Source organism: Ambystoma mexicanum, chromosome 10 (genome assembly GCF_040938575.1).
Source record: "Ambystoma mexicanum isolate Mex_15411 chromosome 10, UKY_AmexF1_1, whole genome shotgun sequence".
NCBI lineage: Eukaryota > Metazoa > Chordata > Amphibia > Caudata > Ambystomatidae > Ambystoma > Ambystoma mexicanum.
The window spans coordinates 152,914,914-152,928,990 of NC_090932.1; the positions used below are offsets into that span (position 1 = coordinate 152,914,914).

The 14,077-nt window shown below is 46.6% G+C and overlaps 1 protein-coding gene across 5 annotated transcripts in view; it reads right to left on the reverse strand.

Annotated features, from left to right (window-relative positions):
* Positions 1-14,077, reverse strand: part of ADD2 (adducin 2) — a 573,955-nt gene that overhangs the window by 359,840 nt on the left and 200,038 nt on the right. For all 5 annotated transcript variants that reach the window (XM_069617650.1, XM_069617649.1, XM_069617648.1 and 2 more), the window contains one exon: positions 10,184-10,264. In XM_069617650.1, the coding sequence (XP_069473751.1) occupies positions 10,184-10,264 (81 nt within the window). The remainder of the gene's footprint in view (positions 1-10,183; positions 10,265-14,077) is intronic.

The window sequence follows — 14,077 nt, forward strand, 5'->3', positions numbered from 1 at the left end:
CTTGACAGCTTAGCAGTATCCCTTTCTTTGTCAAAAAGAGCCAGTGCCTTAAAGAAAAGCATATTCCTTTGTTTAAAACAGACACACAATACCGAAACAGCTGGCATTTCAGCTTCAGAAGCGAAGTTAACAACACAAAGGATATGTTCCCCAGCACCTTGTGCTATAAGAGGATCGAATTCAGTGGCTACTTTAGCCTTTCTCATCTTCAAATTCTGATCAGTCTGCTGCATGTGTAGATTTTTAATGTTTTTAATTTATTTCGTTATTTTCAGTTCAAAATACCTTATAAACAAATTTGCATAGGCGGCGCAAACTTCGCTCCTATCGTCGTCCCTTGTTGTTGCCTGTATATCATTGTATTGAAAGTGAAAATGTTGTTTTCTAACACAAATTTCAACATATGAAGTATCATTTCATTGTGTTTGGCAAAAGAAATGGATCTAGATTTTAGAAAGTGCTCTGTACTCTCCAAGCCTCTGGTATGCTCAATACTCGTATATAAGGACACTACGTCCAATGTTACAAGCCAAAAGTTTTCTTCCTAGGGTATGTGGTCAAGTTGCTGTATTCCATGTTTAGGATCCCTAAGGAAGGACGCTAAACTTGTTGCCAACGACTGAAGATGAATGTCAATAAATTGTGAAATCCTCTCTGTTACTATAATGGGTCGACATGATGAAAAATGCTCATACTTCTTATGTACTTTAGGTAGGAAGTAAATAATAGCCATCACTGGTTGTGTTATATTCATATAGGCATATTCCTCATCATTTAATAGTCCACTATCTCTCCATGCTTGGCTCATTTCTTTCCATGCATTTTGCAATTCTGGTATGGGGTTCTGGTTAAGTGCTTTGTACCATGTTTCATTGCTAAGATGATTCAGACCTTCTTAAACATAATCCTTCTGTTCATAAGGACAATATTTCCTCCTTTACCTGCCATCTTAGTCACTATGTCAATATTTTGGCTCAGCTCATTGAGTGCTTGTTTCTCTTTATAAGTTAGGTTATGATGTGCTCTATTCTTCTTGAACTTCATGTAGTTTTCTCTGAGATCTTTGTTCATGGCTTTTTGAAAGATGTCCACTACGTTATTATCTGCCAGTGTTGGGATACATTTTGATTGAATTTTGAGAGTTGTTTCCTCAGTCTGATATATGTCTATACCTTGTTCCTCAAGGAAGTAAACGGACCGCCGGTCAAGGCCAGGTGCACCAGACAGGGCACCTATGACTGGAAAACATTAAGATACCAAACCAGGTAAGGCATTTTCGGGATGCGGTTAGGACCTGTACTCTGATTTGTATTAATTTGCTTTTGATTTTATTTAATTACGATTGATTGGAGCAGCACCTTTATGTATTTCTGCAGATGCGTTTGCCAGACAAAGGAACATTTTGTGGCTGCAGGCAATATTATTTAGAGGGCGATGTTCCAATTTATTTGTATTTAATGTGTGGCTTGATACCCTGTATAATCTGTAATTAAAAAAAAGTAGAAGCACCAGGACTGATTGATTATTCATGGGTGAGAGGAACATATATTGTGCACATTTCTTTGTGTTCATGTTCTCCAAATATCAAACTAGATAGTTTTTATGTTTGGTGATATACAAGTCTAATCTTAGGTTATTCAAATGAAGGATAAAGGTAACTTTTATCTTGTGTGTTATGCAAAATATGCCTACGCCTTGCGTTAACAAAAACACTTAGAGCTCTGGATAATGATTGTCATCGCCTTGGGGGATTACATACCAAAGCAAAGGTTCTATGTTGTTGCATCGGTGGTTATTTTTTTGATGAGTTTTTTGCCGACATTTTTTTTTTTTTAAACTCATCAACTTTGTTGTTAGCCCCCCTATTATTTACTCGCTATTCCCCAATCCGGCTACCGGGCTACCCCTTATATACCCTCACCCCTAACCCCTATATTTTTCAATGAGTTTTTCATTGAAAAGGTTTTCGCAAATAACATATAGAAAAATATACTGGCGATGTAACAACATCGTACCCAAAGCAAAACCCTCCCAGGCCTGCATTCAGCTATCAGGATGACATCTTACTGAATGCCTTTCAGTTTCATGTGCAACGGCCAATGCAGGAATTTTCAAGGGCATAGCAGTTAATAAACATATATTATTTTAAGTTTGTTAGTAAGTGATGCTGCAGCGCTGTATATAAGCCAAACCTATTGCCATGCAAGAGATGATAGGAGAGAGATGTGAGGTGAGGAGTGATTCACAGCCTCTATGTGTTATTTGGACTTTGGCCCATCCACTGACTGCCCAGGGCCATGCAAGCCTGTATGGCCATTCCCACTCACTACTTGCCTCACCCTGCCCTAAACAACCCCCTCCACCTGGATTTCTTTGAGGTATCTCTTGGCTGTTAAATGGATGCCAGTGCTATTGCTAATTAGTCTTCTGAAACTTAATTGCTTAATTGCAGCTGTAAACCAGCTTCGGGTGTAATAAAAAGGGCTTAGCAACGTGTGCCTTCAACCACTTGATTTATAAGCAACTAGAGGTACCATGCAAAGTTGCACAGGTCTGAAGCTGACATGCACATGGGGGTCTGCTATAGCCTTGTGTATGTTTTATTGTGTCATAACTTCCTAGTTTTGAAAAATCTGAAAATCGGCAACCAGCCAAAATCGCCTATACTGTACTATACTATAGCTCAGGACCAGGGCCGGACCCCGCTCCACCTCTTTGCAGGGTGAATGGCTGGGCTTGGTCAAATGTCACTTTCACCAGTACACCCGAGACTGGTATGGCAACCATGTGTCCTAACTTCCTATTATTGGAAAAGTCACAAAATCAGCAATCTCCTGAAATCGCCTATACTAATAGCACAGGGCCAGACCCAGCCCTGTGCAGGGCGAATGGCTGGTTTTGGTCAGATTTCACTATAGCCAGTACACCCCAGACTTGTATGCCAACCTCGGGCGCACAATTTCGACCCACCAACTGTTGTGAGGCTGGTGCCAACAATTGCAAAATTGGCAATCTCCCAAAATCGCCTATATTGATAGCACATGGCCGGACCCCACCCTGCGCAGGGCAAATGGGTGGGGTTGGTCGGATTTCACTATCGCCAGTACACCCCAGGCTGGTATGCCGACCATGCCATGGGCCAAAATTAATTTATTTATTTGTATATGATTTACAATAAAAGCCTTTACAATTGAAATATAGGAAACATACATCACAAGGATAAATAAAAATTCATATATTGGTACATGGTCTGACATATAAAATGATTACATCCATGTAAGCTCCACATAATCACAAAGTTAAAAATGATCATAAAACCTAGCAATCATTCAAAGCATTTTCATACATATTGTGAGTTTCCTTATTAAAATTGAGTCTTTGGACGTTTTTATGTAAAAACATTTTCATACATACTGTGAATTTTCTACAAAAAGTTAAAATTAAGGCTTTAGACATTTTTATATAAATGCATATGACACTAAAAAGGAAAGGAGAGAAAGAAAAAGAAGAAAGTAATCGGGACTCAAATAATACTTACATTTCATTTTTTCACTGCGTCAGATATTTAGCCCTCAACTGCTTTACAAGTTAATGGCCCTCATTACGACCCAGGCGGTAAGTGAAAAACGATGCCGGTAAATGATTACCGGCATCGTTTTCCGCTAGGTCCGATCATGACCCGTGACCGTGAACTACGATGCCATTAGCGGCATCGTATTTAACGCTGCCGCTAACTGCACCAAGGACGCGCGCACGCGACCTGCCACACCGCAAATAACGGCATGGCGCAAAGCTACGCGAATGACGACCCAAGCGGACATGCACCTAACGCCATCACCCAGCCCGTTAAGTACCTTACCGCCATGGTGCTAATTACGCCATCGCGAACCAACCGTAAAGGGCCTTGTGCAGTGAATCCAGCTGCCACAGGTGCACAGAATCAGCACAGGTGGAGGCAATACAGAGTCAGGAAGTACAAAAAGAGCACACCCAACCCCTCCCCAGACCCAGTCACACTCCACAATGATTCCAATAGGACTAGCAATGTTGGGGCTGGAGGACCTGATAGCAATGCAAGTGCTACAACTTCAACTACAACAACAACAACAATAGGCTGCACAGAGGAGACGCAGGAGGAGAAGGAGGGCAAGGCAGCGCCAGCAAGCCCCACCAGCACAGCCAGTGGCACCACGCAGGCAGCCCACAATCCCACGCATCAGAGCCAGTCCATTCAACCTCACCGCTGAGCAGATCCACACCCTGTACCGTTTGGACCGGGACACCATCACCACCATCGTAGACATGATACACAACGACATTGTCAGCATGACAGAAACACCAACCGCCATCCCACCCCTACTGAAGGTAGTGTCTGTACTCCACTTCCTGGCCACAGGCACCTACCAGCACACAGTGGGACACTTGCATGTCATTTCACAACCATTATTCTCACGTACACTGATCCAAGTGCTTGATGCCCTCCTCAAGCACACAGACGACTACATCTCATTACCACGGTCTGACCAGGAGATTGTAAACACCAAGGTGGGTTTCCATGCACTAGCCGGCAAACCTGGTTGCATTGGTGCCATTGACTGCACCCATGTGGAATTGGTGGTGCCACATGCCATGGAGGTACCGTACCGCAACCGTAAACTATTTCACTCAATCAACGTGCAAATGGTCTGTGACTCCAACAGGATCATCACACATTGCTGTGCCCGATTCCCCGGATCAACCCATGACTCAATGGTCCTTCGGGACTCCACAATACCACGCTACATGCAGCGACATGCAGGGCCAAGATCCTGGCTACTCGGTGAGTCACATGTCATGACCATGGAAATGTGAAGTGGATAGGTGAACAACGTACCAATGCATACTCCACCCGGCTGAAAGGGGGGGGTGATGCATACTCCACCTGGCTGAAATGGGGGGGAATGATGAATACTCCACCTGGCTGTGAGTAGCAGAGACAACGGAGCCAGATCATACCCTAAAGCAGCACAAACTTCAGCTGACACCACTAAACCTAATGCCCGATGTATGCAGCCCCACCACGTGAATGAAGGTGTGCCCCAACCATGACATAACCATCTGCAAGTGCATTGTACCAATTCACACCACATTGACCTCAACGAAATGCACCTACATGCACGTCACCAGACACCATCCACTGAAAGGCCTGTCCCCATAACTGCGCACGAATGAGGCACATGACGGACAGAAACATCAACACACCATCACACAGACAGCAAGGCCCACAAAATGTCCCTATCAACATCAGTATTGCTCACTGGGGTCATGATGAGGCTGACAGCAATGTTGCAATGATGTGAGCGTTGACCTCACAGGACACGTGCCAGGCCACCAAAACAAACGGCATGAACGAACACAGTGGATGGACACTCACAAGGCACTTGACCCCCCTGCATACATTGGTTGATGGCATGCACAACATTCCATAAGAGCCATGAGCATATACTGGTCGCATAGTGTGAATCAATTAGTGCATTTAAAAGAGGTCCGAAGTAACAGTTGGATGCAAGCCATGGTGGCACGTCATGTTTTGAAATAGACGTCATGACTGACACATACATTCTCGCCCACATACAGGTGATGCAGGCTATCCCCTGAAGAGGTGGCTCCTTACACCAGTCCGGAACCCACAGAACCAGCACGAGGAGGACTTCAACCGTGCACATACACGTACCCGTGTGGTGATTGAGCAGGCATTTGGCCTATTGAAGGCACGGTTTCGCTGCCTCAGCAGGTCTGGTGGGGCACTCCTGTACCGCCATGAGAAGATGGCAAAGATCGTCATGGCATGTGTCATGCTACACAATATGTGCGTCAGACGCAATGTGCCCCTGCCCCCTGATGCAGAACTGCAACCACCTGACGATGAGGATGATGAAGGTGGGGATTCGGCAGCACCTCATGGAGGCGGCGATGCACAGGAGGGGCGTGAAATACGTAGTACTCTGATCAACCAATTATTCTAGCACACGCGAATGGGGGGTGTCACCTGGAGATGACGATTGTGGCACTGTGTGCGTCTGTTATATGGACACTGGGGACTGTTTACCAATAAATCACACATACGCAATGAGCAATGTCCACACATGTGATTTGTGCAAATATGAAAAGTGTATTGTGAAAGTGATTTTGTTGAACACACCCACTCCCCCCTCCCCCCTGAACTCCCCAACACGCCCACTCCCCCCTCCCCCCTGAACTCCCCGCTCCCCTCTGAACTCCCCAACACACCCACTCCCCCTCCCCCCTGAACTCCCCAACACACCCACTCCCCCCTCCACCCTCCCCCCTGGAATCCCTACAAAGGTGTGAGTAAGTCTGTGCAGCAGTGTCTGATATAGGATTTCTCCACTGTCCGGCCACTATTGGCAGCCCCCTCACCTGGCCCCCGGGGCACCCCTGCCTGTGCTGCGCAGGTTCCTCCCCTATCGGCGGATGGGGCTGCTTGGTGTCGAGCTGGCACCCGAGGAGGTTCCTGCCTGCTCATTTGTACGCATGTCCCGAATTGTCTGCACTAGTTCAGAGATGACGTGCCGCACAGCGGCGAGTTCTGCGCAGATGTCTTTTGTGGAGGACTCTATAGCAGCCTTCACTGTCTCCGCACATTTCTCCATTGCTGCCCTTGACCCCCCACATTCTGCAACATGCTCATTGAGGAGCGAGGATAGTTGCTGCTGCCGGGTGACGATCTCCTCCAGGCTTTGTTGTTTTTTCTGGCCCATGGCTAATGGCAGTGGTATTCCCATTGGGCTGCTCACCTCCTGCAGCGGGGATGGAGAGCCTGGCCAATCCTCATCCTCTAACTGCCCCTGTGTGGCATCCGCATGCGGGCTGCTTAGGGACAGGTAGGGGGAATGAGGGTGGGCAGTGGGGCTTCCGACATCAATCTCCTCAATGATCCCTGCTTCGCTATCGGAGGAGGCTGCAATGGCAGCAGTTTCCCCAATAGTGCTGCTTGCAGCAGAGCCTGTCCCTTCTGTGGGCACGATTTGGGTAATGTCTGCTGCTGCTTCTGTGCTGCCTGCTGGGGTGGCTGTCAGTGCCCTGTCCTGTTTTCCTGGCATGGATTTTGGCTGCTGTGGGGTTTTCCTCGGGACGGCAGAGGTGGAGGGTTGTGGTGTTGGCACAGTTGTCCTGGCCCTCTTGGTGGGTGTGGAGGCAGTGGTGTCCTCATCCTCAAGGTCGGAATTTGAGCCTGTGGTGGAGCAAAGGAGGGAAAGTGTTATTGATGGGTCTGCGGACATTGGGCGGGCATTGTGACGACTGACATCTTATCAGTTAGTACATGCGGCACATTTGAGGCAGGGGAAAACAGGTTGTCTCCCTTTTGTGTGGAAGTAGCATGGAGGTATGTGGGTGCCTGCAGTTAGGGTGTGCATACTGCATGTGTACAGGGTGGAGATCGGATGTATCTGTGGGCAGTCTCCTGCTGATGTGTTGCATTTACACTATGGGGCAACATTGTACTTCACATGAATGGACTTTGGTGAATTTTGCATGGCTTGATTTGAGCCACCTACCTGCATCGCCTGATGTCGGGGCTCCTCTCTCCATTCCTCCTACTCCTTCTATGCTCTCCATTCCGATTGTGGAGGCACAGATTTCCTCCCATGGCTGCAATTTAATAGGGGACTCCGATTCTCCCCCGGTTGCCGTGGCCAGGTTCCTGTTTGCCGATAGTATGCTCCTGACTCTGAGCCGGAGATCGTCCCACCGCTTGCGGCACTGTCTCACATTGCGGGGTGTTGTTCCCACGGCACTAACCCGCTGAGCTACCAGTGCCCATATGGCCTTCTTCTTGGCTATGGCGGTCTGGTCATTTGGTTGGAGAATACCACTGCGGCGTTCTCCTGGAGGGTCTCCGCAAGCATGGTAAGCTCCTCTCTGGTGAAGCGGTCTTGCCGCTGGCGGTCACAGGCTTTTTTAACCACTTTAGGCATTTTCTTGCAGGAAGAAGGTTGCTGATGGTATTTGCCGGGTCTCAGGCTCGGATGTCCAGTGGTTGCGGAGGATGCCAATGGATTGTGTTTTTAAAGATGGCCGCCGTGCTCTTTCCCGTTCCGCCGCGGTGACGCTACTTCCGGTTCCGCTTATCTACGGTCACCGCTAATTGCGGTGACCGCTAACTACGGTCACCGCTATGAACGGTGGTCGGGGTGGCGGTGGTGCACCTTGCGCGGCATACGATGCCGGTAGGTGCCGTTTTGGGGGCATTAACGCCATGGCGCAGTTTACATTACCGGCATGGCGTAATGCTCGTGCACGATGGGTCGTAATGTCCCGCTTTTTACGGCTTTGACCCAGCACGTAAACGTTAGTTACGCCATGCCGGTAATGTTGTATACTTACCGCCTTGGTCGTAATGAGGGCCAATGTCCAGTAAAGACTAATGCATTACAGGTCTCAGCTGTCAGAGCATAAATGCAGGGATTTCATAAAGTATGCTGCAGCCAGACCCTCTGTATTATTCTGGATTGATATACATCAGGTCCAGATATAAGCATCATCACCTCTAACTCCCCACTTTGCAAATCTCTCAAGATAGATCATTCTTGTTGCCTGTATCTCCGGGCATGGCAGTAATAGATACATGTAGGTTTCTGTTTCCCCTGGTTTCCTAGAAAATCGGCAAAAATAATTCTCGCTATCTACTATTTTCCATCTCCTCATAACCTCTCTTGTTGCAAGAATATTCCATCTTAGTCTGAGGAGAAGTGAGCGATAATATCAATTTGGAAACTGGGTCATTATAAAGGATGTCGTCCCCTGCTTTTTATGCTCATACTTTAAATCACTAAGAGAGGGATATGAATGGAATTTGTCTATCGTGTCAATCCAATCCCTTTCGTACAATAATTTTTTTAACTCTCTCAGGATTTGTTACCAAGGTCTGCCTATCTGTGTCTAATTCAACAAGAAAAAGAACGCAAATATCGTAGCCCAAATTTCATCCCACCATCTGTTATGGGGCTGGAGCCAACCCCAAACATACAAACACACTTTCAAAAAAAAAGAAAAAAAAAATTAAAAAAAAAATATATATATATATATATATAAAGAGAGAGAGAGAGACATGTGTGCCCTTGCTTCTGTTCTTTGCAAGGAAATCCTGTTAACAAAGCATTGGCAAATCCAACAGTTTTGGCACTTGCATAAGTCAATGGTCCAACCTATGAGGCTCTCCATGTTTTTAGACTATGACTCCCATGACCTCTCATCCTTGACTATGCTGGCTGGAGTTGATGAGAAATGTACTCCAACACATCTGGTGAGCCAAAGGCTGCAGACCCCTGAGATAGGCATTTTCCATGTGCCTCCATGACATGCCCAGCTACTAATATCATTGCTGTTGCCATCTTATGGCCTAGTAGTACCATTAAGGCAGTAGCTGGTAAAAGTGTGTCGCTTGCCTATACAAACTCCAGAGGCAGAACATACATTGTGCAATGACATGAGTTCTTGGGCTGAGATGGCAAGGTAACTCATGCGCTGCTATTTCTTGCACAGAAGGTAATCCTCACATCCCCACCATTGAATGTATGCAAAAATGTACCCAACGTGGGACAAAACCCTAAGAAGGAAAACATTTGGCAAAAGCAGACGTTAGATGAAGTTCACCATAAAAGTGTAAATGTACTAATCCTAGGTTAGACCTCACACACAGGTTTCTGAAACTTTAACAAAGAGACAAGGGGAAAGCCTCATTAAAGAAGAAACACCCACATGGTAAATTAACTTTCCTCCGAAAAGACCACTTTCACAGGTAATAATATCACGGTATCTTTCGCAAATTCATAGTAATGCTTGCAGTGTACATACCCTCCTGTCAAAAATTAGTCTTTGCTTCCCACACTCTTCTCATACTTCGAGACAGAAAAAGTCTTAGTGTTGTACTTTTGATGGTAATCACCAGGTTTCTAACAGTATCCTTTTCTGTAATGGCATCACCAGCACTAATGTTATTACTGCCACTGGCTTCACATTTGCCAAGAGCAATATCTCATAGGATTGTATCTGATCACACCATTGGAGATCATTACTAAACACAGACAGAGATGGGCATCTACTGCTCTTGCAATAAATCATCTTCACAGTTCATCAAAAACAAAAACAACTTCCTCTGGGGGCTGGTTATAGTACTCACCAAACTGGAAGCTGTGACTTCACTGCAGGAAAGGCCTTTGGGGCTGATCAGGAAATGTTCTTGCTCTTTGCTGACTCTCAGCTAACAGAACAAAAGAAGAGAGTGTGAACAACAGGTTCCAAATGATCCCCCAATAAATGAAAGAGGCTTTCTCAGACAGAAAGAAAAGATTACAAAAGGCAGATTTTCCTGAGTAAGATATAGGTCATACATGGCCTTTTTATTGGCATGCCTTCCAGTTCACGTGGGGGCTTCTTCCTACCTGGACATTTCTAATTCAATGTTATGATTACAGAAAAAATGCACTTAGGTACCAATCAGAACTGCAACACTCTCCTGTATGCGAAGAACGGAATATGTTGGCGAGGAACTGCACTGGTGTTAACATGTACATGCAGATTAGAATGTTCTCATGATGAAGCGCTGGAGCCAAACAATGCATTTGTAGCCAGCTGAAACTAAAAGGATAATACAAGATGATCTAACTGGAAAAGATCCTGAAAGTAAGTGGACAAACGGGCAAAAGATAATTTGTAAAATGACCCCTTTCTCAGATTAAATGACTGCATTAAAAAATGTAAACAGAACATGATATCAGGTTTTTTTTAATGCTCAGTGCCGATTCCTCTCACTTCTAAGCACTGTAATAACAGCAAATGTACTCCTAGGAACCATTTCATCTCAATTGTAGATAGCCACATTTGGTCTGAATGCCCCCCTAGTGATCCGATCCCACCACAGTCAAATACAGAGTACTCCAATAATCTTCCCTGTACCCCCTCCTGTTCAACCGATACAGTGATTCCCTCTAATAGTCTTAAAGCATACACAGCAGACACTTTCACCAATATGCAGATGACACATAAGGTATGCTTTAAGATCTCCTCCCCCTCTGAACTCAACACCCTCAAAAACTGTCTCTCCACTATCAGCACCTGGATGGCCACCCACTTCCTAAAACTCACCCAACCAAAACTGAATACCTCCTAATCTGTCCCACCAGACATAAACCCAACCTCACCCCTCTGGGTCAATGAACTCACCACAGAAAACCCACACATATCCCGCTCCACAGCAGTAGAGTCCCTAGGTTTCACCACCAACCCCTGCCAATTTTTCACAGACCACATAGCTGCACAAGCATGTCTCACACTCTATACAAAATAATACACTTTCTCCCCCTACACAATCTCTGTACCGCAGTCCAGGCACTCACCCTCTCCAAGCTGCACTACAGCAACTCAATCCTCACTGGACTCCCCATGAACACTCTTTCCTCCCTGCAAGCCATACAGAACAAAGGAGCTAGACTCGAGCTACACCCACCCAAACACAAACACATCATCCAAGTTCTCTCCCAGCTCCATTGGCTCGTCAGAACTCAGAGAATTGCTTTCAATGGCCTCTGGGTCATAATCAAAACCCCACCCTGCCTGCAAAACAAACTCAGCCAATCACCCACACAAACACCAGACATGCCAATCAAAATTTACAATACACACCACAATGCAAGCTAACATTTACACACAAAGCAAGCCTTCACCCAAAGGCCACAAAGACCCTGGAATGTCCTCCCACCCAACAGCCATGTTGCCCCATCCATCTCCAACTTTCTCAAAACCATCAAAAGTTATCTTTCCCCCCACCTAATCCAGTCCAGCCACATCTCCTCCTCCCCTACCATGCTTTAGCTATTCTGATCTTCCTCTCCTGAAAAAATGTGAACTTCTTTTTCACCAGTGAGAAGCCTGAGGGTATTGTCTTTCCTACTCACCTTGGATCCTCTAGGCAGGTGGCCAGGGAAAGACCATTGCTTTTGGTTCCTGAGCTTGGGGGCAGAGAAGCGGGCAGGATCACCTGGATCGAGGGTCCTTGAGGATTGGGAGTGGGGTGAGCCTTAGGTGATACATGATATCCCCTTTTCCCTAGTGACAATCAATCTAACCTTCCCCCAACCTCTATAGGCTATTATAAGCCAATTCCCCTCAATATTTACATGTAACAGTTGACAGTACTGGGACGAAGAAGAGACCACCAAGAGCAGTGAAGATTACCTCTTTTCACCACTTTGGTACTGGGATGAGGAAGATGCTGAATAAGAGTTGTGAGAGTCAGGCATGTCCCTCTGATTGTGGTCAGGCAGGGCTAATTGGACAGCCACATCTTCAGCCTGTCAAGGGGCTGCAGGTGTAGGGGATGCAGGTGTATAAATGGAGTTCAGTCAAACAGAGAAAGAGAGAAGGAGCGCAAGACAGGGAGCTACGTGTGAAGAGGCAGCTATGATGGGACTGGAGCAGCACGAGCCAGGACGCCAGCAAGACACATAGTGCACTTGGGGGACCCGATGCAACTGGGTTGTATGACCCAAGCCTGGGGGCTTCCAGATCCCTGAGCCTGCAACTAGAACTGCAGTGAAACCGGAGAAGAGAGGACGCTGCCCGTGTCACAACAGAGGCAGATAAGCTCCCTGTGTGCGGAGAGATGCACAAGGCAGGCAAGCTGGGCTTGCACTGCTAAAGCACAGAAGGGGGGTGAGTATCGGGAGGGCAGAGAGGCTCTGGGGCGCTCCAACAAGACCGCAATGGAATACTGGTCTGCAATAAGGAAACAACAATGTGTTTATTGAATATTGAACTAAAGAAAAACTTAACTTTGAACAAATAAATGTTCCTTGAATGTCAAACAAAAGGGACACTTAAACATTGAAACAAATAGGTGCATATTGAATCTTGCACTGAACAGAACTTTAAATCTGAACAATAAGGGCTGATTCATGTAATTATCTGCGTGGAAAAATGGAAAAAAGGGTAGTTGCGCGCCAAACTGCATTCAAATCTGCCTTCGTCAATTCATGGAATCGAATGTATGGTACTTTTCCTGGACTTGCATGGAGTTCATGCAGGCTCGGCACGTGGCTTGCGCAGAGGGCTGGGAAGGGGTCAGGGCACCAAAGGCAGGGAAGAACTTGCAAAAAAATGGGCGCTCTGAGGGACGGCCTCCAGGCCGTCCCTCGCACACCCACAATTGTGCGGCACAAGACGTATTCATGGATTCGATCGCGCAACCTCTAGGCTGGGAAAAAAGCCCATCCGACAGCAGGCATAAGTACACTTGTGCGTAGGAATCGTAGTACAGAGGTGGGGTTGTATGTCTGATATAGGGGTGCGTGTACTCAACCAGGGTTCTGATCTAATTTAGGGGATGCGCGTACGCAATTTAGCGGGGTGCAGGAACGGTTTACGGGGATTCACATGCAGATTTCTCAAGTAATTACTGAGTTACGTTTTTTATAGGCATGTTGTCGGGGTGCCGGATACAGTTACCTGGGACCCAGCACCGGGTCCTCAAGATGCAGGCCTGCTTGCGGGGACCCCACACACTGTTTGAAGGGTGCATGTATTTGCGCCCCGGGGGCGCACAAAGGTAGCTGCTCTGGCTGTTTATGCTTTGCAGGTGGGCAGGTCGGGGGCATTCCGGCAACAACTTGCGATTACGGTTACTTTGTGCTGTAAATTCCATGAATACGTGGGGCGCGCATTTTTCATTTTGAGAACAGGCTCCTTCTCAGCGCATGGCCCTTGCAGTATTTCTGCACACATTTCCATGAATCTGGCCCTAAAAGTACACACCTGCACATTGAACCAAATTGAGCACATGTGCCACAACAATCTAATTTAAACATCAAAGACAAGAGTATTCAAAAGGGGAAAGAGTCAAACAGTGACCCTTTTGAGAGTGAATGTAGTGTGAAAAGGCCACAGCTTGGCAGGAGGTGGGGGAACACATGGTGGCAGGGCCACAAGGCTAATAAGAACCAGCCAAGGAAGTGCAAGAATACCCACAAAGCCAAGATGAGCTAAGTGAAGGTGACTTGGTGCAAGTGCCAAGGAAACT